Source organism: Photinus pyralis, unplaced genomic scaffold (assembly GCF_008802855.1).
Source record: "Photinus pyralis isolate 1611_PpyrPB1 unplaced genomic scaffold, Ppyr1.3 Ppyr1.4_LG1, whole genome shotgun sequence".
NCBI classification, from domain to species: Eukaryota; Metazoa; Arthropoda; class Insecta; order Coleoptera; family Lampyridae; genus Photinus; species Photinus pyralis.
In genome coordinates, this window is record NW_022170249.1 from 47,804,212 (window position 1) to 47,827,984 (window position 23,773).

Below are 23,773 nucleotides of genomic sequence, written 5' to 3' on the forward strand. Positions count from 1 at the left end.
ACTTAGAGTCTTCAGAAACAGGATAATTTTGTGGTGTGGGACGAGCATGAATTTTATCAGCGTTTCAGGATATCGAAACGTTTAGCAAATATTGTTCTTGAGCTAGTTCAAAATGATATTGTAACAAGAACGAGATGGTAATATTTGTAGAGGTACTTATGGTAATTAAAAACTACAAATATACGTTTCAGGAATCATGCAGTACAACCCGTAACTGCATTGTTGCTAACACTTCGGTTCTTGGCAAGTGGTAGCATGCTGATTGTTGCTGGGGACTTTGTTGGTGTCCATAAATTGTCAGTGAGTAAATATATGTGGAAAGTATTGCGTGCAATTGCATCGCTACGTCCCAGATAGGTGTATTTCCCAAATACAGAGGAAGAAGTGAGACAAATAAAAACTGATTTTTATGCGATAGCTCGCTTTCCAAAAGTCGTTGGGGCACTTGATTTTACACATGAAGATAATTTCACCTGGTAATATTTAGCTTTTGAGTGGATATAAAATAATAATAACATAATAGGAGGAGAGCAAGCTGAAATGTATCGGAATAGAAAGGGATTCTTCTCCTATAATGTTCAGGCCATATGCGATGCAAGATTAAAAATACGAGATGTGGTAGCTCGTTGGCCAGGTTCTGTTCATGATGCCACAATTTTTTCCCAATCGGCAATAAAGAATAGGCTCCAAAATAATCCAGGAGCCCTTGCTGACAGTGTACTTGTGGCAGATAGTGGATATGCAAATACAAATTATTGTATTACAAAACTATAAAACCCCACAACTGCAGCAGAAAATTTATTTAACGAATCATTGATTCGCACAAGAAATGCTGTGGAACGTTGCTATGGCGTGTGGAAACGACGGTTTCCAATTCTAGCACTAGGAATTAGATTAAATTTAGTTAAAGTGCAGTATGTAATAGTGGCAACAGCAGTTCTACATAACATGGCTGTTGATGAAAATTTATTGGAACCATCACTACTGAATGAAGAAGAAAATCAAGCAATAGTAGCCGTTAATGACATTCCTGTACAACAACATCCAGGAAATCGAAATATGCAAAATAATATCACAAGATTAAACATAATAAACAGTCATTTTGCACATATGCAATAATTGGGAGTATTTGATAAGTATTTATAAGTTTAAAACAATGTTTACTGGTACAGTATAAATACAGGGTGATTCCTATAGTACCTGCCACCGTTTGGGAGCGTGTAGGTGGTGCGTAGGGGAGTATTTTGATATAGGACACTTGGGGTCGGAAATCTAAAATAAGGGTGCCAGAGCCAAATTTACCTTCTGGAATTTCGCGCCTGTAGGTAGGCAACCCAACCGGCCGGCGGTGCACACGGAGCGATCTCAGGCGGCGATGTGTGGCTGACACTTGATCAGAATTTTGTTTAAACCCACGAAATCCCGTCTGCAACGACGCGTATCAAGTGAATAAACACTATGGCAATAGTATAATAATAGTTGGCTAGATGTAGGAAGTGCATTGAGAACAACGGTGGCCACGTTGAACACTTGTAAACGTTATTGCTTTTGACTGTCGTTTTCCCTCCTTCCCTCCCATGTCGCTTCCTCGCGCTAACTCGCTCTGCATCGCTCCGCGCGAAACGTCGGTCGGTTGGGTTGCCTACATACAGGCGTGAAATTCCAGAAGATAAATTTGGTTCTGGCGCCCTTATTTTAGATTTCCGACCCCAAGTGTCCTATATCAAAATACTCCCCTAGGCACCCCCTATACGCTCCCAAACGGTGGCAGGTACTATAGGAATCACCCTGTATATACAAATAATATTATTCAGCGAGTTGTTTTTGTAATAGCTTTAATTCCAGTTTCGAAATTTCCAATCTAACTGCTTTTTCCTCTATTTCTAATTCCAGTTTTTTTTTGTTCAATGCTTGTTCCTTTTTCAAGCCTTCGATTTGGAGTCGAACCAATTCTTCTTTGCTATCAGCAAGTCGAGACCATTTTTCGTTAGTAACTGTGCCTGTCACGGGGCGTTTACGTTTGAAATCTGCAATAATAGAGCATTTATTAGTCATTAACCTAACACACATACATGCTTTACAAAATTTCATTAATAAAAACAAAAAAGTTATCAAGACGTTAATGGATTAACTCACCACTGACTGCTTTTTTACCATTTGAATGAGATGCACTGCGATTCTCTACAGGTGCACTATTTTGTGCAAAAGCTGCACCATTTATTCCTTCTGCAGTTTCGGATTCCTATAAAATGAGTTTCATTGATACAGGTAACTGGCCAAACTATATGTAATAACTAATATTTATATTGATTTATTAAAGAGTGTTTTCTATTTAATCGAGTTTTCATGTAAAAAGCGTTTAGTTAACCGAGAGTTTTGATATAAAAAAGCAAAGAAAATATGTTCTATTTAGGCCCGGTTGTTCAATCATGGTTTAAACTGCAGATTAGCTTAAACTGGCGTTTAAAGCTGTAAGCTTAGTTTAATGCATTGCACCACTGCGGTTTAACGTTAAACTCGGTTTAGATTAGAGGTTTAACTAAACGGTGAAAGAGGGCCGTTTAACGGTCCTAAACCGTCAAACATAACCCCAAATACCTACATAATCAAACAAACGCGAAAACGTTATTCTTGTCATTTTGGGCTGTTGGTTTCATGGTTTGTTAATCAAGATGAACTACACGGATTTTGATAAGCCAATTACTGATGATGAAGGTTTTTTGGAGCTAATGCAGCCGTTTTTGGACGATGAAGAAGAACCTCTCATTCCAAGCAATTCCTCTATTTGCTCGTCTACATCCGTCGTTATTATTTTCTTCGCTGGCCCTTCCCCAGTAGCATTTAAATATCTCTTTTTATTTGCAAATTTTTTCTTTAAAACCTTTTTTTGCTTCTGAGTGTTTTCGCATCCCTTCCTTGACCTCCTGCAGCATTAAACTCCTCAGCCTCATGCAGCGTCTTTGATGCGGTTATTAAGAACGTCGGTTTTTTTACACTCTATTGTTGCTCGAAACTTTTTGACGAGCTGCAGAAGCATCGCATCGTTGGATTGAAGTTTACAGATCGTGGTCGCTTCCGTACTAAATTACCATTCTCCATTTCCAAACGGTGTTACTAGCCATGATTAATTACACAAAAAATACAGACACTATTTCAATCACGAACAAAACAACATACACGCTTGTAAACAAACCAAATTTGAAGTTTGAATAGCGTAAACGTCAAAATTTGAGCGGATTACAGTGTTGCCACCAATAGAAATTTCATTAAACGCAGTTTAGTTAAACTCTCCCTAAACTGCGAATGAGCAACGCAATAAAAGATAAACTGTGGATTATCTTAAACTACAGATTACCTAATCTGCAGTTTAAACCGTGATTGAACAACCGGCCCTTAGTCAATGAAATTAAGGGCCGGTTGTACAAGTGTGAAGTTCAGGGATGGTTTAACTAAACTACGCCCAAGTTTTGAGCGTAGTTTTCGTTTAACCTCGTTGTACAAACTGCGTTCAAACTTCGTTTACCAAAACCACAATTTTCTGTTGTTGGCAACGTGCAAACATGCGCATAAAGAATTAATTGGATATTTGTTGTGAATAAACTTAACCTTCAATCAATACTAGTTTATTTATAACGATGTGCTCTAACGAAAAAAAAGTGCGTGCAGCCAATTTTACCGCGAAAGAAGAGGCAATATTAACCAGTTTAGTAAAACAATATGAACATGTCTTAGAGTGCAAAAAAACAGATGCGGTTACGAACCAACAAAAGACCGAAGCCTGGTCAAATGTTGCTCGGGAGTTCAATGTAGTAAACGACAGCCACCGTAGTGAAGCTGTGTTAAAAAAGAAGTTCGAAAATCTAAAGAAAAGGGTGAAAAAGAAACTGTCTGAAAATAAAACGTATTCAATGGGAACTGGGGGTGGTCCTTACAAAGACACCCCATTAAATGACACCGAAGAGGGCATTAAAGATATACTTGGCCCAAGAGCAGAGGGATTTCAATCACAATTTGATGGGGATGCTAGTAAGTAAAAAATGTGTACATTATAAACAATTTACATACATTTTACTACTTCCAGTTGAAATTGAAATACCAGAAACAGACGACCTGCAAGTTAGTAATGGTAAATAAGGACTTCCAAGTGTGTGTGTGGTTCAATATTGTTTCGTTACAGAGATGATAGTAGAGTTTGCTAACGATCACGACTACAGTTCGACCGTAAAACCATCTGCAACAGATGATATCGAAAATAATGGTAGTATACGGTACTGGTCATAAAGTATTAAATCTAAGTTCCTTCTGAATTTGTAGGTGATAAAAACTGGAAAAAGTACACACCTAATATGCTTAAAAGAAAAAAATCAGCTGCGCTTTGTGTAAACACCACTGGTAAAATCACTTTCAGAAATGTACTATAAATACTAATTATTTTAAAATTTTAGATACATCCCAGGGTGTTATTAACAAGAAGATTTCGCAGTGGGCAGAGGCTAAAACAAAACTGGAAGAGAGTAGAATGGAAGGTGTTTTGGAAGAACAAAAAGTAAAATTAAAACATACGGAAGAGGAACATAAGTTAAATTTAGAAATAAAAAAGACAAAATCTGAGTTCGAACTAGAATGTATGAAAGAAGAACACAAATTAAAAATGGAAATTTTGAAGTTACAAAAAGATATGTTATTAAAAAATGTTAAACAATAAGTTTGTTCGTAATATACACTGTACACTATGCTAAGCGATTAAAGTATTCGTGAATAAGGTGATGACGTACAGCATTATTTAGTCCATTGTTGTAATATGGAACATTTTCCACTTCGAAATTTATTTCAGCAGCTGCAATAGCTTCTTGTTCTTCCTCATTTATGTCTGGCAGTGCATCATTAAAGTTCCTAGCTATATTATGTAATACTGCAGTTGCAATTACTATAGCCTCGACCTTTTCTGCGCGTTGTCGAATCCCAAATGACAATATGGGAAATCGGCGTTTCATCACACCAAAGCACCGTTCTATTGGGTTACGTGTGCGTATTTGGGATTCATTGAATAAATTTTCAGTACGAGTGATCGGATTTCTTAGAGGAGTAATTAAATACGGCTTAATAGCATATCCTGCATCTCCAACTAATAAGTACCCTCTAAAGTCTCCATTCTCAAATTGATTTCTTATTTGAGAATGTAAAAATATTGTGCTATCATGAGATGACCCAGGCCATCTGCATACAATATTTTGAATCCTCAGGCTTGCATCACAAACAGCTTGCACATTATAAGAAAAAAAATTTTTCCGATTTCGAAAAATCTCAGCATTGTTACCGGGGGATATAATCTTCACATGGGTACAGTCAATAGCACCAATGCATTTGGGGAAACGACTAATCATGTAAAAGCCTCTACTTCTTTCTCTCATTTCTTCCTCTGTGGTAGGCATTTTGATAAAAATGCGGTGTTGACTGGCAATGGCTCGACAGACTTTTGTAGTAAGTCTGCTTGCAGTAGATTTATCGATGCCAATAAAGTCGCCTGCAACTGACAAAAAGCAGCCAGTTGCTAAATACCTTAGTGCCAATAATACCATACACTCGGCACTTACTGCAAAGTTTCTGTAACGAAATTATACGATGTGGTTGGGTGGTAGCTACACTATAGGGTCGTTTTTATACCTGTTTGTGGGATGTGATATTTCTTCTTGTATTAAATCAATTACAAAACGAACTGAATCTTTGGATAACCTAAATCTATTTAAAAATTCCTTATCATTCCACTTTGTAAAGTGGTTATCTCGGTGCCTATATATCTTTGCTGCTCTTCTGCGTCCAATTATATTAATTACTTCTAGGAAATCTTCATCATCTGTTAGTGCATGCAACTCCATTACAATTTGGAGGGTAACAGCATTGATTATGTTAATCAATGGTAACAGGTATTACATAAAATTATAACCTAACAAAACTAACAAATCGGTGACTATGCGCAAAGAACCAAAACTAAGCTTAAACCAACAAAATCGGCTGCTTAAATAAAACAAAACTTAAGTTGCGTTTAGTTGTTGAGTGAAGTATGTACAACACTCTAAAAAATTGAACTGTGTTTAAACTCAGCTTAATTCTTAAACTCTGCTTAAGCTATACTTGTACAACCGGCCCTAAATTACCATCGGCGCGGCGTTACATGCTGATCCTCACTAATTACCAGCTGTGGAGCCCGTGGTGATTGTAGCATAGATGGTGTGTAATCATCCCATATCCTGCTTTGTTTGGAATTTCCCATACACGAATCTATTTAATAAAAAATAATATTTTATATAAATAACTAATAAAGTCAACAAACCTTGAGTTACTATAACTACAGTGTCCGAATCTACTACTGCAGGCAGTCCGGTAGCCTGTGTTGACAATATTTCTAAAACATCACTATCGATCTTCGTGTCACACATCCACCTCCACCAGTTCCAAGAACATAGTTTTTTCTGCTGCATACTGCTGTTTTGTCAGTTAGTTAAATCATCCCAGCACTGATTTTTTTGTTTAAGGCTAACAGTGTCCGATTTTTTGCACTCGCAACACGTGTCTCCTTTCTTTTACGAGCTCTTTCAATAATGCTACCTCACCATTACTGAAGTTAGCCGTTTTTGAGGTATATCGACCTATAAAAATGTTTACATAATATAAGTAAAAATAGAGCAAGAATCGCTAAAGTACTTACGTTTGAACATGATGATGTTCCGGCCATTATCAACAAGTCACAGTTAAATTTGTCAGAAACCAACTAAATACACCTCGAAATACAATTATTTAACATGTGAAATGTGCACGTAAAATAATAAAGGCTGGTTTATGCAGTAGAATTTAACGTAATGTAATTTAAGGAATTAGCGTAGTGTAATTTTAATTTAAGGTGACGTTTATGCATAATTTTTTAATGGAATTTAATAATATGTACGCCTGCGCGTTATGTACGTTGTTAACTTCATAGCAACAAGTTTGACGTGACGCCATTTCACTTCACACTTGTTTACAAGTCGGTTGTGTTTTTGCGATTGTAATTTTTTAAGTATTTTTGTGTGTTTAGTTGTTTTTACCATGGAAGATGGCGAATTAATCGACCAAGTGAGGCTGTTTTCCCACTTGTACGATAAAAGTAACAAGCTTTACAAAGATAGTTCGGCAATAAAAAATGCCTGGGAAACAATTTCCCATGTTTTGGGAAGTACAGGTAAAAGATCAAAGTGTAGTATTCCTTTAATAACATTATACTTTATAGTTGAAGACTGTCAACGTAGGTGGGCTGTACTGCGAGCACGTTTCAACGCGGAGCAGAAGAAGTATACTCCATCAGGGGCCGCAGGCGATACTTCGTCATGGGTATACTTCAACGCCATGTCGTTTTTGACCGAGCACGTTACTCAAAGAAGGTAAAGTATTCACAGTAGTCAATTTTAAGTTACTGTCATTGTGCTTTTAATTAGAACTAAGGGAAACATACCTGCCGCCACTTCATCATGTGCAGCGGAGAAACAGAAACTGAATCCCTGGGAATCGTTTTCCATCATGATTGAAGGGGAATCTGAGGAGTTTGAGGAAGATCCTCACGTCAATCTCCTCTCACCCATTTCATCGATGTCAAGGACTAGCACCTTAACACAGCAGTCCGCTCCTTCACCTACAGAACGGCCGACAAAAGCAAAGTCTCAGAAAAAGGTGGATGAGAATGTCAACAAAACCATCCAACAAGCAATGGGCACGTTGGATGGCTACATGACTTCCAAAGCGCATCAACCAACAATGCCCACGGAGGAAGACCGGGACATGTGCTTCGGGAAAATGGTGGGCTTAGAATTAAAAGAAATTAAGGACGAGAACAAAAAAAAAGAATTAAAACGTCAAATTTTACAAATTTTATATAGTTAGTTATAAGTAGTTATAAATATTTCTTAGCATAAAACTAGTTCTAAATAATAATGTAGGTGTAAATTTATAAAAATATAATAAGTAGTTATTAAAATGTGTTTGGCAAAGCTCCTCTCCATACTCTATCCTCTTGCCAAGCTACAGATCCCTCTGGTGAGTTTACATATGTACAGAGTCTATCACGCAGTATTTTATAATTTACTTTGGGATTATTTGATCCCACTCGACCTATTGGTCGAAGACATGATTGTGATGAATCATCTCTCCAACCACCAGGTGCAATGGTACCATCGCTTTTACAACTGTCTGTAAACCCTGGAGGACAGTATTTGTGTTCGGATGGGGGTGCCACATCTTCAATGTGCTTGATAAAATTGTGCCGCACGACACAACTTAATATTATGTCCTCACAAAGGTCAACATTCGCAATAATTGGCCGTCTTAATATTCTCCAACGTTGGCTTAGAATACCGAACGCATTTTCTATTGTTCGCCGTCCCCTTGAAAGGCGGTAATTGAAAATCTTCTGTTGTTCTGGCAGTCTCTCCCCAGGATACGGTCGCATAATATTTGTATGCAAAGGAAAGGCTGCATCGGCGGCAAAGAAATACGGAAATTGAACAGTACTATTTGACAAATTTGTCGTAGGTGGCAAATCCAATGTATTATTCAGAATTTCTTTGCCAAATTGCGACGATCTAAACACAGACGCGTCATGATCGCCACCTGGGGCTCCTACATCCACGAATGTAAATCTATAACTAGCATCACACGCTGCCATTAAATTAATACTGAACGTCTTTTTGTAGTTGAAATAAATTGAGCCACTCATTGGCGGTGCCTGAATAACAACGTGTTTGCCGTCAATAGCTCCCACGCAGTGCGGCAAATTCCATTTTTTTAAAAACTCCTCCGATATTTCCAGCAGTAACTGTTGCGTCGGTGGTTTTAAATAAATTGGTTGTAGCACACTCCAAAGAATTTTTGTGGTTTCCCTTATAATAATTGCAACCGTTGCTTTCCCCAACATATGGCTATATGCAAGCTCTTGCATGGAACAGCCTTCCGATAGGTAACTAATAAAAGAACGTGCAATCAATGATTTGCCATAAAATGTTTCAATACTCACTGAAGCGTCAGAATTAGGCGATGTGCAGGTGCAATATGCTTTTTGGTCTCATCTTTTATTAAATGAGGTTCGACCAACTATTAAGCAATAAATCAAAAAGGGGTGGGTGCATCCTGGTGTATTTAAAAAAGTGATGGTGATCCGATCGATACATCATCTTGATTGAATTGAATAAACCCAGCCGCTCACGATGCCTGTTGATGGGCCGAACAGCATAACGACGATTTCGTTTTCTTTTTCTACTTCTCAAGTACAACACACCCACAAGAATCGACATCACACAGATTATTTCAATATCATCCATTTTTTTTACCTGTTTTGTGGAAATGACGAAAGTGACAAAGTGTGGTTAAAAAAAACAAAAATTACAATCAGCTGACTACCGCGCACGCGTGTATACCAATTTTATTTAATTTTAACGTAAAAGTTGAAAGTTGCCCAACTTTACGTTACACTAAATCCTTAAATTACACTAAATTATTGCATAAACTGATCCATTTGAATACGTATAGTGAACTTCTTAAATTTGTAGGTTAAATTACATTACATTAAATCCTACGTTAAATACGACTGCATAAACCAGGAGTACGTTCAGAAACCAGATAGGAGTTACGCTGATCGTTCAGAAAGTGTAGTGTGATCACCTTGTACAACACTACCCTTTGTTCAGAAACGCTTGCAAGTCGCCTCAGTGTAACTCTGGAGTGACCTTTCATTACCTCGCTTTTTGGCGCGGTAATAATCACCTGTCATGCGCATTTCATAATTAACTGTCAAATGTCAACAATCGTTGTCCAAATTATTTTATTTTCAGTAAAGTAAATTATTAAATTAATAATGGAAAATGCGTATGTGCCAGTAGTTAACGAAAATGGTTTATATATTATTGAAAATGAAAATGTTGTTTTGCAAAATACTCAAAGTAAGTAGGTACATTATTTTATATATCGATTCCTATTTTAATCCTATCAGGTGGAGAGTTACTGTATCATTCAATTAATGCAGATTTGCAATCAATATTTGGCATTGAATATTATGAGGAATTACAAAAGCAACTTGCCGATCTTGCACTTCCTTCACCAAACGGGACGAGTACGCCGATGGGAACCAAAGTTTCGTGGAGTCACGAGATGACATTAAAGCTCATTCATTTTTTAAAACTTCACCAAGAAGATTTTAAATCGACCACCATAAAAAATGATGCAGTATATGCGCTAATGAAGGATGAAATGAAGAATGATGGTGGGAACTTTACTACATCCCAGATTAAAGATAAAGTAAAATATTTAAAAATGAGGTATATGAAGAAGAAAGATAATATGAAAGCGACTAGTAGTGGTGCTGCCGCTATACAATTTACTTATTACGAAGAGATGGATGATATTTACGGAAAAAAACCAAACGTTGAGCCCATTGCAGTAGCATCCTCTCTAAGAGGACGCAACTTGGAAGGTAAGGATCTTTTTCTCTCATTATAAGTAAATTTGATTATATTATTATACTTAGACAAAAAGGAAGACAGTGATGACGTTCGATCTCGATCATCTAGTCCGCCTGTTACGGAAACTGCATCAACAACTTCAAGTATCTCTCCAACACCATCAGTTTCCAGGAAAAGGCGTTTCACAGAAGATGATATTGAAAGGCGGCATAAAGAGAGGCTGAGTTTACTTCGAGAGTTGCAGCAAAAATCCATTGAAAATTTCAACATGCAGATGAATAAACTTTTAGACAAATTGTAGGATTATGACAGTAAAATACCGTACACATCCTGTAGAATGTAGTGTATTTTTTCAATATGTAAGAATATGTATTAAGTTCGTAACAGTTTATGTTTATTATTAATGATTAAGTGTTTCATAAAGATATTACAAAATATTTACAAGTATTTAGTCCATAACATCAAATAATCTTTGACACAACTGATCACGTTTATGAGTTCCATTCTCATGAAATAAATTTCCTCGGCCATTATGTTCACGTTCCAAATTCCCTCTTACAAATTGGATACCCTCATTTATAAACTCCTCTACCAATAAATCTTCCGATTCTATACATAAATTGTGCACAACACAACATGCGACAACAGTTGCAGGAATCAAATCTTGTCTATTCATATCTAAAAATTTAAGTCGCCGTAGTCGTCCAAATAAAAGGCCAAATGCCCTCTCTATACTTTGTCTGGTCTGAGATACTCTCAAATTAAAATTTCTTTTTGCTGCATTCATATTTCCACTGTTGATGTATGGAGGTATGCACCATGACAAACAAGGATATGCCTTATCGCCTAAAATAAACTCTCCATTGGGAAAATATTCCATAACATTTTCAGTAACCGCATTATATATGTCGGAATTGCGGAATATTCGAGTATCGCTTACAGATCCAGGATAACCCACGAATACATCAGTGAATTTTAATGAAGCATTGCAAATTCCTTGCAGTGTAATTGCGTAATGGCATTTTCTGCATATATATACCTCTGGGTCATCTTTGGGGGCTTTTATTGGAATAAACGTTCCATCTACTGCTCCAATAACACCGTCAATGCCTGCAAGATTGGAGAATTTTTCTTTAACTGCTTCTACCTGTTCGCCTGTTGGCCAAACTATAACTTTTGGCGCAATGTTATTCAACGCTTTGATGATACGGAAAAATGACACACTTAAAGAAGACTTTCCCATATTAAATCTTTCTCCTACTGATCTAAAACGAAGTGCTAGTTATATATGAATGTATTCCATATGTAGGTAGGTACCTAAATGAATCTGGGGTTGCCAATAGCCACAGTACAGCAAGTAATTGTCTATCGATGTCTATTAAAGGTCGTCCCACAATGTCTTTTTTCTTTATTTCATTTGCAATAATTGGTAACAACTTGGTATATGTCACATAATTGATACGGAAATGCATTTGAAATTGTTGTTTACTGAGGTTCGGTATTACCCTTTCCATATAATTCTCAATCCTAATCGGCAACTTTCTCCTTTTTGAAGGTACAGGATCTTCTTCGTCTTCAATATCGATAGCTTCAAACACAAATATTTCTAATTCCGATAGGAATTGTTTAAATAATGAGATTGCCAAGCCACAAATAAGCTTCTTCATATTTAAAATTGTTTGTTTTGCTCGAACTTTCTAACCTTACAAAAATAATTGACAGTAGCATCTCACTCCGTGCGTTTCTAAAGTACAGAGTGACATTGGGCACGTGACATCACTCTACACTTACTTCACACCAAAGAACATCACTTGTTTCTGAACGCACTCCAGCCTTAAGGTTATAAAATGCATCAGCTGTTATTTACAAATAATTACCGCGCAAGCGTACACACGCAATCAGAATAGCCAACAAAAAAATTATATATCAAACCGCTATTTATAAATATTGTGTCCCACAAAAGCTGTCTCAAGTGGCAGAGAAGGTGGGACTTTAGATTGTAACGTACTGGCGCGAATGTTATCCGCATGAAACGTTTTTACATCCCCATTAACTAATACTAAATATGTGCAAAAACTTAAGATTTTACCTTTCTCCCATGTTTGAGAATGCTTGTTTCTAACTAAAACATTTTCATTAACCTGATACAAGTTACGTTCTAAATTAGAAATAGGCTTTGCACACTGATTACCTGGCCGTAATAAAATCAAATCTTGTTTGCGGTTTTGAGTTAAAGATTATTTGTCAAATCTTGTGGAATGACAACTTTATTTCTCACTTATAATTGCACAAGAGGTTTGTATTTTACCGAGTAAATTTGGGTTGTTTAGGTAATGAAAATCTGTTGCCTAGCAATTAGACGAGAAAAACTGTCAACTAATAAAAATGCGACACCGCAGGTGGAGCATTTTTAGGTTGACAGTTTTTCGAGTTGAATTGCTAAAAGGAAACAGATTTGAGTTGCAACAACCCAAATTTACTCGGTTTAAATACAAACCTCGAGTGTAATTCGGCAGGACAATTTAACGAACAAGAAATTCACCAAGCTAATCAATTATTGACAGACGTCAAGCTAGTCATATGGGAAAGGATAATGCGATAATTGGTTCGAAAATGAATAGTGAAAAAACCACTAGTGCATTTGTCGCTGGAAAAGATGCAGGTAACTTTTGCCGCTGTCAAAGTGACAATTACACTGCGGCTTATGCGATTTTTTACACATGAGTTGAATTGCCAATAAAAAACAATTTTGATCGACAGATAAATCATGTCTTACTTTAAAGAATGGCTCTAATTTAATGGAACTCAAAGAATTTGGTCAATCTAAAAGAGTATACTTAACACCTTATCTTTTAATGTATGATGTGCTATCACTGTCAAGTTGAAAACTTGCCTTATAGTTGATCTTGGAGAATCACTAAAAACTGCCCCAAAATTGTGTTTAACCACAGCTATACACCGACATCAACAAACTCTTCAGACAAAATAAAGCATTAATTTTTGACTTAAGACTCAAGATCTTGCAAAACGTGTATTTGAACGGGGTTTTTGGAAACTGCTCCTTGATCAATTCTTGCGAAACTGTGACATTTTGTTGATATCTGTCGAACATCTTGAAACTGGTGTTGATTTTTATTTGTAACAGATAATTCCCGGTTTTGTATTTTCGAGGCTTCTAAGGCAGGGGTCGGCAACGTATTGAAACGGAAGACACCAAAAGTTACAATTTACAAAATTTCCCAGTTTTTAAAGAGCCACTAAACATTTTCGATTCAATATTGTTTGAATGAATATATTGTTATATTTCTATAAATTTAAGATAATCGGATTTAAAATTTATTCATATAAAAACACAAATATCTCATCCTGCCTTTTGAAAGTTTCATTAAATCTGGCGTATAACTTGTTGTTTTAAGTTTCAAGCACGACTCTAAATTATTATTGGTTAATTGACTTCTAACTTTACTTTTTATTATATTCATGCAAGAGAACGCTTGCTCGCACGAATATGTCGACCCGAAGATCGTCAGCGCTCCATATGCCAACTTTTTTTAGCTCACTGTAGCATTCTGGAAGACTATTCCATGCGTCGAATATGAGGACCTCAACTCGCGGAATTTCTTTTAAAGCTGTCCACTTGTGCTGCGCAATGTGCATGCATTTCTGTATCTCCAAATCTTCCAACTTACTTTTGAGTTCTGTGAACTTGCCACTCCACAAGTCTTTCGTCTTCAAATCCAGCAATTGCATTTGAAATGATGCTGAATCAATTCCAAATAGCTCAATGTTGATCTCATTTGTATTTGTGTTGAGAGGATTTACTATGAAGGCGAGGGTGCTTTTGTTTATTTTGAATTGCTCAAATCTCTCAGCGAATCCATCCATCATGTTTTTTAAAGCTATGCTGAAGTAATTCGTGTCAATAGTCGCACTGGTATCGTCGCTATATTGCTTCAGATGTTTAAAATGAAGTAATTTACCGCTCTCATGTCTTCAATACAAAGAAGTAATTTTTTTTAAAAACAAACTACTTCTTTAAGCAAGGCGTAGGCCGGGTTGCCCTTTCCTTGCAGTTTTAGATTTAGTTTTATTGTGGTATCTACCATGAAGTTGAATTTTTGCAGCTATTTGTCTTCTATAATTCGGGATGGTTAATACTTTTTTCGTTGAGGAAAATTTTTATTTCACTGAAGCACACAGCAAAACGTTGCAATACTTTACCTCTGGATAGCCATCGCACCTTATTCTGCAGAAGTAGGTCAGAAAACTGGCTCTCTACTTCTTCAAGGAAATCTTTAAACTGGCGGTGATGGAGTGCTTTTGCCAAGATGCCGTTAATAATCTTAATTACCAAGTTCATAACTATTTCGAGCGGAAATGTTTGGGCACAAAGCGCTTCTTGATGAATTATGCAGTGGAACGTTAGAATTTCGTGGTTTATTTTGCTCTGAAGAATTGATGTCACCCCTCTATGTATTACTGTCATACTTCTGGCTCCATCAGTTGCTATAGAAATGATTTTATTTATATTGATTCCATTGTCTTCAAGGAATTTCTGCACAGCATTAGGTATATCTTCTCCACGAGTTAGCCCTGAGAGTGGTAGTTATCTGATCATAGCAGTTCTTCTTTTGGACGTTGAGGCGATATATACCTGATGAAAAGGGAAACTTGTACCGTGTCTTTTATGTCGCAAGACTCATCTATAGCAAGTGATAATGCAGAAGCCAGTTGAATGTCTTCCACTTGCATACGTGTTGTATTTGAAGACATTTTAACAGTTCTATCTTATACTGTTTTAGCAGATAATGGCAAATCTATGATTTTTTTTATGATTTCTGCTTTATTTTTAAAACGAAGCGAAATCGTCTCAAAAACTTCTCATAAAATTTTCATCAAAATCGAATCATTTTTATAAAAATGAAAATCGAGTTGTTGCCTGAGTTCCTTATTTAAGGATCGATCCTGTTAATCATGAAACAGTTGTTCCGATGCACGTACAAAGCAATCTTTGACATAATCACCATCTGTAAACGGTTTTCTTCTTTTTGCAATTTTTAATGATACTGCACAGCTTGCGAGATTTACATTATTGGAAGATTGCGACCAGTTACTTAGCATGGAACTTGACTGTTGTTGTTTTTGGAGCTCTTCAACAGGTTTTTTTCGTGCGTCACCGCTTGGATATTTACTAGCAAACTAGTCTAAGCGGTACATATTAAAAATTGAGAAAATCTGACGAACAATGCAGAAAGCAAGCCACTTGCCATAAACGATGTATATGTCCAATAGATCGATTTGACCCGCAGCACTCTCTTCCCCCACCCTGTGGAACCAATATGGCGGCCATTTGTGACAAAAAAATCAAAATTCAAGCAATTTACACTCTAATTAGTCATTTAAATATTATAAAAATATTTCTTCCAGGTAATATATTTTTTTGTTTTAATGTCGATCTAAATCATTAAATAATTGTTGGATAAATAATTAGAATTTTGATTTTGTAAAAAAATACATTTTACTAATAAATTTTACTAATTAAAAATTAAAAAATCTTATGTGGAGACCTGGATTCGACAAGTTGAATCAAAATTTTCAAAAAAAAAGTCACTTTGTATAAGCGATGTTTCCAAAAAACTAAATATTCCTCACAAATTTAAAAAAAAATGTTAATTCAGTCTGCTCAATAGCATTTTCTTATCGCATCAAAACTGAAACTGAGAAATAGTCTTTGTTGAACAGTGAAAAGTGCGAGGCGAAGCCGAGTTATGAACCATTACAAATCAGAGCGAGGTGAGGCAACAAAGCCGCCCGAGCCGAGCGTCGAAACCAAAAAGTGTTACCAAAAATTAAAAAATCTTATGTGCAATTATGTGCAGATCTGGATTCAAGAAGTTGAATCGAAATTTTCAAATAAAGCCACTTTGTATAGATGTTTCCCAGAAATAAAAATATTACTCACAAATTCAAAAAAAATTGTCAAGTCAGTCTGCTCAATATCATTTTCTTACCGTACCAAAACAGAAACTGAGAAATTGTCTTTGTTGAACAGTAAACAGTGCGAGGCGAAGCCGAGCTATGGACCGTTACAAATCAGAGCGAGTCGAGGTGGCGGAGCCGCCGGAGCCGAGCGTATGTTTCATCAAAACCAAACAGTGCTATCAAAATTAAACAAGTATAAATTGTGCACAACTCTTGTGCAGATAAAGCGCATTTTTTTAAACCGAAATAGCTTTTGTTTTGACATCACCAATGGATATATTTCTTGCAGACGTCTCAATCGCCCTTTGTGACCGACAATCCGTTCTTGAGGTATAAGGGAATATACCCGATCACGATAAGAGGTCGTGGAGGAGGGCTACGGTTGGAAGAAAGTAATTCCTTTCGTTGAGACTTTTCATAAGAGTACCATGAAGGACAAAACTAATTAAAGCTTACCACTTTGTTTTTTTGACCTCAGATTTGAAATCAGCGACCTCAAATTACCTATCCTTAAAACATTCCTCGCATGCCATCCTTGGAATACAGATACATATTTTTTTAGTCACAGATTTTTTCTTAAATAGCCACCATATTGGTTCCACATGGGGGTGCTGCGGGCCAAATCGATCTACTAGACATAAAAATCGACCATGCCAAACGGCATACTTTCTGCATTATTCGTCAGATTTTTCTGTGTACCGCTTAGAACTTAGAATAAACTGGGTATGTTTTCTAGTGAAGTGTCTCTCCAAATTTGACTTCTTATTGTGTGCGAGTTTTTCGTGACAAATGAGACATGTCGGAAGGCCATCTGAATGCAAACGATTCCGTCCAATTCTGATTGAATTCGGTTTTCTTCTTCAATTTTTCTCTTTTTTTACCAGATACCATGCTGGCGGCTGAGCTGAAAAATTTATTTTTTTAGAATCTTACTTAGCCTTAGCTATCTAAAACGGCAAACAATGTATTTCAATTATTACTTCGTTAACAGTAGCATGATCCTCAGATATGTAATCCAATTCTGTTACTGATTTTATTATAATATTATACAATTATCTACGCGTACAATGTACATACCTTTGAGTTGAGAAGATAATTCACTTCTAAATCGTATTCTTATTAAAACACAAAGCGAACAGACACGGAAAAACCGCAAGAAATTAAATTAACACACATGCAACGTAATGACAATCGCGCTATCACTGCTCATACCACGTCTAGAGACGGTGGGTAAGACCGAAATGGAATCAGCACTTAGCTGCAAGATAAACATGGTTATGAACTCGAATTTCGAAGAACAAAACAATAGTTCAAATTTATTTATGACTAGCCTCCCGGCTCCGGTATTCATACGAATCCGGGTTTACTATGACATCACGCTAGTGACGTCAGCCATGACCGGGATTATTATAAATCCCGGCGGGGTAAGTTATTTAAACATTCAAGATAGAGTTAATAGCATTATACACTTAAGTACGTAGGTACACTACTTTATAGGAGTATAATATTTATTCAAAATTGGTAAATATTTTAATCGTTACTCACACTAGAACAAGTAATAACTTCTGAAACACATCAACACATATATATAATATAATAATAATAACCATTTATTTACATTCTTGTTGTAACAGAAACCTATAACCTATGTATAATAATGTAAATGTAAAAAAAAATGTCCAAAATGAAAATAACTAAAATATCATTTTTAGCGTCCTTAGGTGTAACGACTAAGTTAAAAACTTGTTGTCACTACACCCCAAGGTGTACGTAGATAATAACGCTTTTTGAACCGATCACAAGTTGAGAGTGATAAAAAACAAAGAGTTAGGGTAGAGTATCCGTTATAATAAATAAATCTGTGATTCAAGATGGGAGAAATTATTGTGGAGAAGTTCTTTAATAAATTTGATAAACGCATGATATGAAATTGTTAAAGGGAAAGACAAATTTGTGTAGATTAATAGGTAATTATATAGCTTTTGTGTATAATACAAGAAGTAAGATTGACCAACTTTTTTCCGTATTTTTAAATTATACGCCAAATTCTTTATTTTTGTCCTTGTATCGTAATTGTGTTGGGGAAAATTTAACTTAAGCCTATTAATATTTTTATATATAAATCGAGATACCGAGAGAAGATATGATGATTTATTGTAAAAAGGTTGGTGTCCTTGAATAACAATTGAGAAGGGTAACGTGCATGCTTTTTAGCCATAATTTTGATTATTAGCTTCTGTGCCACCTCTAACTTATTTAAGTATTTGTGAGCTGCCCCACCCCACGCTAACAAACCATATCCCAGCACAGATTGCACAAAGCCGTAATAAACAATTTTTAATGAATTTTCATTGCAGAACCGTTTTAACTTTCTAAACAGATAGACATATCTCCTTAGTTTAATCACAAGTTGTGTAATATGATGGTCCCATCTTAGGTGTTTGTCAATGGTAACACCAAGATATTTGATGTGGTCCCTTTGAGATATACTTAGAGCACAACTACAATTAATCTGAGAGCAATCTGATTCATGGATTTTTATGTCATCATCTATTGTTTGAGATTTGTAAGAGTGAAAGGGAATATACAGAGTTTTGGTGTAGTTGAGAGACAGCAAGTTTTGGTTTAGATAACGTACGAGTACAGACAAGTAACACGATGTGGATTGTTTGACTTGTTCCCAAGTATCTCCCACCACGTACAGTACAGTGTCGTCCGCATAAGAGACTATAGTAGCTCGTTCAAAACGTAAATTAATTATGTCGTTTATGTATAATAAGAACAGAACGGGACCTAGGATGGAACCTTGGGGAACTCCACTTACCACTTGTTTGGGACTACTTAGGGTACCATTGATTACAACCACTTGCTCTCTATCCGCAACAAAACATTTCAGTAACGACAAACACACTCCACGAATCCCGTATAATTCCAACTTTTCAAATAGGATGGAGTGTGAAACCGTGTCGAACGCCTTTGCAAGATCCAAAAAAACAGCTATTGAGGGTTGTGAAGAGTCCACAGCCGTATAAATATTAGAGAGTAACTTTGCAAGTGCGTCATCCACTCCTCTTCCCGTCCTAAAACCATATTGATTGTCAGAATATACCTCGTGACGATGAAGGAATGATTCAAGTTGAAGTTTTAATATATTTTCAAATACCTTCGATATACAGGACGTTAAAGAAATCGGACGAAAATTACTAATATTACAAGGATCACCACCTTTAAATAGAGGTTTAACTATTGCGGTTTTTAGAATTGTAGGGAAGTAACCATCAAGAATGCAACGGTTAAACAGTACAGTTAGAGGTTGAGCTATTTCTGTTATTACATTTTTTAACATCAGTGATGTTATGTTATCTATGCCGGAAGAAGTACTTTTTTTGAGTTTATTGATTGAAGACATAACATCATTTGCAGTAATTGGTAGGAAAAACATAGAACTTTTATTTGGAGTGATGTTATGATTATGATAGTCATATTTTTGTAACTTGTCAGCTAACAATTTCGGGACCTTAATGAAGTAGTCATTAAACATTTCAGCCATAACTATTTCGTCGGTTACCGTTTTCCCATTTTCGTCCTTTATCATGTGATAATTGGTTTTACTTTTATCTAGATTTATAGCTTCCTTTGTAATTTCCCATAAGGACTTCGCAGAACTACTTTTTGAAAATTTCTTCGTATAATAAGATTCTTTAGCTTTTTTAATTAGATTGTTTACATTGTTCCGTAATGTTTTATATACATCATGACGATTGGTATTGCTTTTATCTTTTAGATAGCTTTTAAAGGCACGATCTCTGTCTATCATCAAACTAATAATTTCATTAGTCACCCACTCCTTTTTCTTTTTAAGTTGTTTTTTGCGCTTAATATATGTGAAATTCTTAATGTAATTATTTAAGGTATCCAAGAAATATTTAAAACTATCGTCTAAATTTAAATGGTTTATACAATCCCAATCATGAGTTACTAAAGACGCCTTAACTTTGTTGTGATCTATAATTTTGTGAAGTGTGACATGTTCTGTTTGACTAGTTTTTGTAGAAGTTGCAGTAAATTTTAAGTACAGCGATAAACAAAAATGATCTGAAATTTTAAAAGTGGTAGTAATAGGCAAGATCTTGATACGATTAAAATCAAATTTTAAGTTAAAATGGTCAATACATGTTTCACTAAACTTTGACACTCTTGTGGGTTTTGTAATGCAGTTAATAAACCCATGTTCACTTAATGTATTTACGTATCTATCCTTGTGAGAACTCGTGTTAATTAAAGTATCCAGGTTAAAATCACCCGCTACCAGTTCAAATGGATTTTTGCAGTAACGAGTTATGTAACTTTCAAAAATATCAAGGAATTTATCAAGAGAGTAGGCTGGAGATCTATATAATGATGTTATATAAAAGTTTTGCCCAGCTACAACAACCCGAGTTCTCATAAAAATAAATCCTTCAATGTTTATCAATTTTGTTTCGTGAACTAAACTACTTTTTATGTAAACAAGGACCCCGTCCGCTTTATTCTGGTTACTTCCGTTAGAATAACAGCAGTAGTCATCTAGATTCGCATACTCTCCACTTCCACCCGACCATGTTTCAGTCAATATTATTATGTCATATTTTGAATTAAGAGTATCGAGCAGTACTTCCAGCTGATCAAAGTTACTATGAATACTACGGATATTAGTTTGAAATACTTTAAAGATAAAGCTATTTACTCCCATAAACTTGTGTGTAGTTGTTATATAGGTAGGAACATCATTTATAATCACATTCTCAACTTGTGGTAGGTCATCCTCGAATGCTACATTCATGACTGCAGGTAATCTAAAACAAAAAAATTAATTTGTTGCAAAATTCTTAAAACTTAAAGATACAAAACAAAGATATATATATATATATATTCCAAACAAATCGATTCATTTGAACATTTTGGTATTTTCTTTAAAGTTGTACATTTAACGTGCTTCCACAGGAGGCATGAAGTACACATAATGCAATCAGATTGATTTCTGATAATTTCTGAATTGCATAACACACACGGCCATTCGTTTTGCTCCCTTTTCGCGATGATTAAATTTTTGACAACTTGCCAAGCAGCACCAGAGAAAAAGTTACTGAAATATTAAACGTAAAACTCACGTGTAAACAATTACAAACATCGCACCAAGTTGTCATCCGGGATTTTTAATAATCCCGGTCGTCGCTGACGTCACTAGCGTGATGTCATATAGTGCAACCGGGATTCGTATGAATACCGGAGCCGGGAGGCTAGTCACACCGTATTTAGTACCTAATAATAAAATAAACCGTAAAATATACAAAATTGCTTAAATGGGCAAAGAATTACATAATTTTATGTAGATTAAGTTTCCCTTTCAAAATTTCTTGTAACTCTACAGATAACGAAGTTATGATAAAAAAATCAAAAAATGTCAATTTCCAAAATGCGCTGACGTTCATCTATATATTTTCAGAGAAATCAAAAAATAGTTTTAACAAACCCTTAGTAATTTTTTTCAGCTTTATGATGGTGTTAAAATAAAAATTTTTATCACTTATTTCTTACGGACGGCATATTGGATTTTTATTTCATTTGATGGAGAAAAAAATTACAAAATCAGCGATACTAATTACTTAGTATTTAATTTGGGAATCAATCTTGCATTTTTGTTTTAATGTTTGCAATGTATTTCTTATGCCAATAATTCCAGAGTGTCCTGGTGCAATCGTTCTTTCGAGTACGTTCCTATACTGTCCTTAGAAATGTCATTGTATATGGGAGTGGAGCATGCGAAGTTAGAGCGACATATGCGACAACCCATAGCTTGGCAATTCTTAATCAAATTTGAAAGGAGGGGTTTGTAGTTAGGATCTCTTTCGTTTTCAAGAAATTGGGTCACAATTTTTTGGAGCTCAATAGTGCCGCTGGGTGCTCCGAGTTGAGCAGTTCTGAAAAAGGAACGGGAGTGTCTTGACTCTCGCCTGGTGGTCAGTAAAGACTCTAGCGTTGATTTTTGCATATACAATTTTAGGGAAGATACCTGTTGGGACCTGAAATGTTACAGAACCTTCATGCAAGGCTTGATAGAGTTATTTTGTAGTCAAATTAATAAATACATTGCTATACAATTTTTTTTTCATGCGGTTGTACGTCACAAAATTACAATCAATTTTGCTCACTCACATTAGGTACTAATATTTTTTTTATACCTTTTCAGGCTTACCATTTCCATGAAGAACACAGATACAAACAAAGCCCTTTTTATGTTTTCCCACTGGTTATGTTACGCAAACAGCGCTGTCAATCCTATAATTTACAATTTCATGAGTGGTAAGTGTATTATCTTTCTTCCAAAATGCATGAACGTTTACCTTTTCAGGTAAATTTCGTAAAGAATTCCATCGAGCTTTTGAACACTGTTGTCAGTCGTCAAGTAATCGACAGCACGATTACCAATTGAGTTATTTAAACCAAACGAATACGGAGAGGGATTCGGGCTCAAGATCGCTATCGCGATCATCGAAAAGAACTCTCACGGAAATCAGAAGATTGGATACACTTGGACGGGAATCTCCCAATCATATACGGAATAACAAAAGTAGACGTAACAGTGAAAAGACCATCGTGTCCAAACTTGATATGTGACTGTAAACCCCAAAAGGATAGTCTTAAATTGTGTAGCTTTTACGACTTACTAACTGTGACATTTTGACTCTCACTTTGACGTTCCGTTGCATGAAACTTCATGCTTTTTTTATTATTTTTTTATTATAAATAATTGTAATCACTAGATGTAATCCAATGCTATGACAACTGTATATGTAGTATAATTATTGTTCAAACATTCACAATGTCATACAGTCAACCAAATAGGTGGTGTGTTAGCAGATTAAACATATTTTTTTAAAAGATTTATAAATACTATTCCTTACAAGATTAGACATGGTTAGTAAATCGACTTGTTGGATGGCCGTACCACTTTTTCTCCACGTTCATTCGTAATAACGGCTCCTCGTGCCTGGTCAATTACTAAATCGTGAGAATGCGTAGAAATATTCATTGCATCCATTGTTTGGAGGTACCTTTTGCTCTTTTTGATAATAGAAAAACGATACGGTGTTAACAGTATTTCTGATGCACCAATAAACGAACGCTTTAGAGCAAAAAGAGTGATCCGAAGTTACAAACGAACGCAATGGGTTTTGGAATCATCAGGCTTTGGAACAAAGAAAATCTTGGACACAAGGGCATGCGGTTACTTTACACATGGCTTTAAATTTAACCAGTTCTTGTATCGA

The 23,773-nt window shown here is 35.7% G+C and overlaps 5 protein-coding genes and 2 long non-coding RNA genes across 8 annotated transcripts in view; 4 read left to right on the forward strand and 3 right to left on the reverse strand.

Annotated features, from left to right (window-relative positions):
* LOC116170609 (orexin receptor type 2-like) overlaps positions 1–23,385 on the forward strand; it is a gene marked incomplete at its 5' end in the record, with an annotated part of 43,247 nt that extends 19,862 nt beyond the window's left edge. The window contains 2 exon segments of the mRNA XM_031487116.1: positions 22,693–22,805; positions 22,855–23,385. Coding sequence (XP_031342976.1) covers positions 22,693–22,805; positions 22,855–23,120 — 379 coding nt within the window.
* LOC116170656 lies at positions 1,819–6,822 on the reverse strand. Its single transcript, XR_004145317.1, has 5 exons — positions 6,707–6,822; positions 6,332–6,647; positions 6,156–6,279; positions 2,137–2,242; positions 1,819–2,027 (listed from the first exon to the last, which is right to left on the reverse strand). It is a non-coding gene; the product is annotated as an uncharacterized LOC116170656 (long non-coding RNA).
* On the forward strand, positions 3,413–4,764 carry LOC116170624 (myb/SANT-like DNA-binding domain-containing protein 3). The gene is made up of 5 exons (XM_031487128.1): positions 3,413–4,026; positions 4,082–4,126; positions 4,178–4,258; positions 4,315–4,392; positions 4,446–4,764. Exons 1-5 carry the CDS (start codon positions 3,636–3,638, stop codon positions 4,703–4,705), a joined length of 855 nt encoding a protein of 284 aa, XP_031342988.1. The 5' UTR covers positions 3,413–3,635; the 3' UTR covers positions 4,706–4,764.
* On the reverse strand, positions 4,607–6,166 carry LOC116170616 (putative nuclease HARBI1). Its single transcript, XM_031487123.1, has 2 exons — positions 5,665–6,166; positions 4,607–5,604 (listed from the first exon to the last, which is right to left on the reverse strand). The coding sequence occupies exons 1-2, from the start codon at positions 5,874–5,876 to the stop codon at positions 4,731–4,733; spliced, it is 1,086 nt and encodes a 361-aa protein (XP_031342983.1). The 5' UTR covers positions 5,877–6,166; the 3' UTR covers positions 4,607–4,730.
* LOC116170641 lies at positions 7,063–7,911 on the forward strand. 2 transcript variants are annotated; one of them, XM_031487155.1, is made up of 3 exons: positions 7,063–7,216; positions 7,265–7,415; positions 7,470–7,911. In XM_031487155.1, exons 1-3 carry the CDS (start codon positions 7,084–7,086, stop codon positions 7,909–7,911), a joined length of 726 nt encoding a protein of 241 aa, XP_031343015.1. In that variant the 5' UTR covers positions 7,063–7,083. The 2 variants fall into 2 exon arrangements, with proteins under 2 accessions (XP_031343015.1, XP_031343008.1); XM_031487148.1 differs by having other exon boundaries at positions 7,063–7,415.
* Positions 9,650–10,856, forward strand: LOC116170632. Its single transcript, XM_031487139.1, has 3 exons — positions 9,650–9,962; positions 10,013–10,492; positions 10,547–10,856. Exons 1-3 carry the CDS (start codon positions 9,878–9,880, stop codon positions 10,780–10,782), a joined length of 801 nt encoding a protein of 266 aa, XP_031342999.1. The 5' UTR covers positions 9,650–9,877; the 3' UTR covers positions 10,783–10,856.
* LOC116170663 lies at positions 10,859–12,132 on the reverse strand. Its single transcript, XR_004145318.1, has 2 exons — positions 11,799–12,132; positions 10,859–11,741 (listed from the first exon to the last, which is right to left on the reverse strand). It is a non-coding gene; the product is annotated as an uncharacterized LOC116170663 (long non-coding RNA).
* Positions 23,386–23,773: the final 388 nt, after the last annotated feature.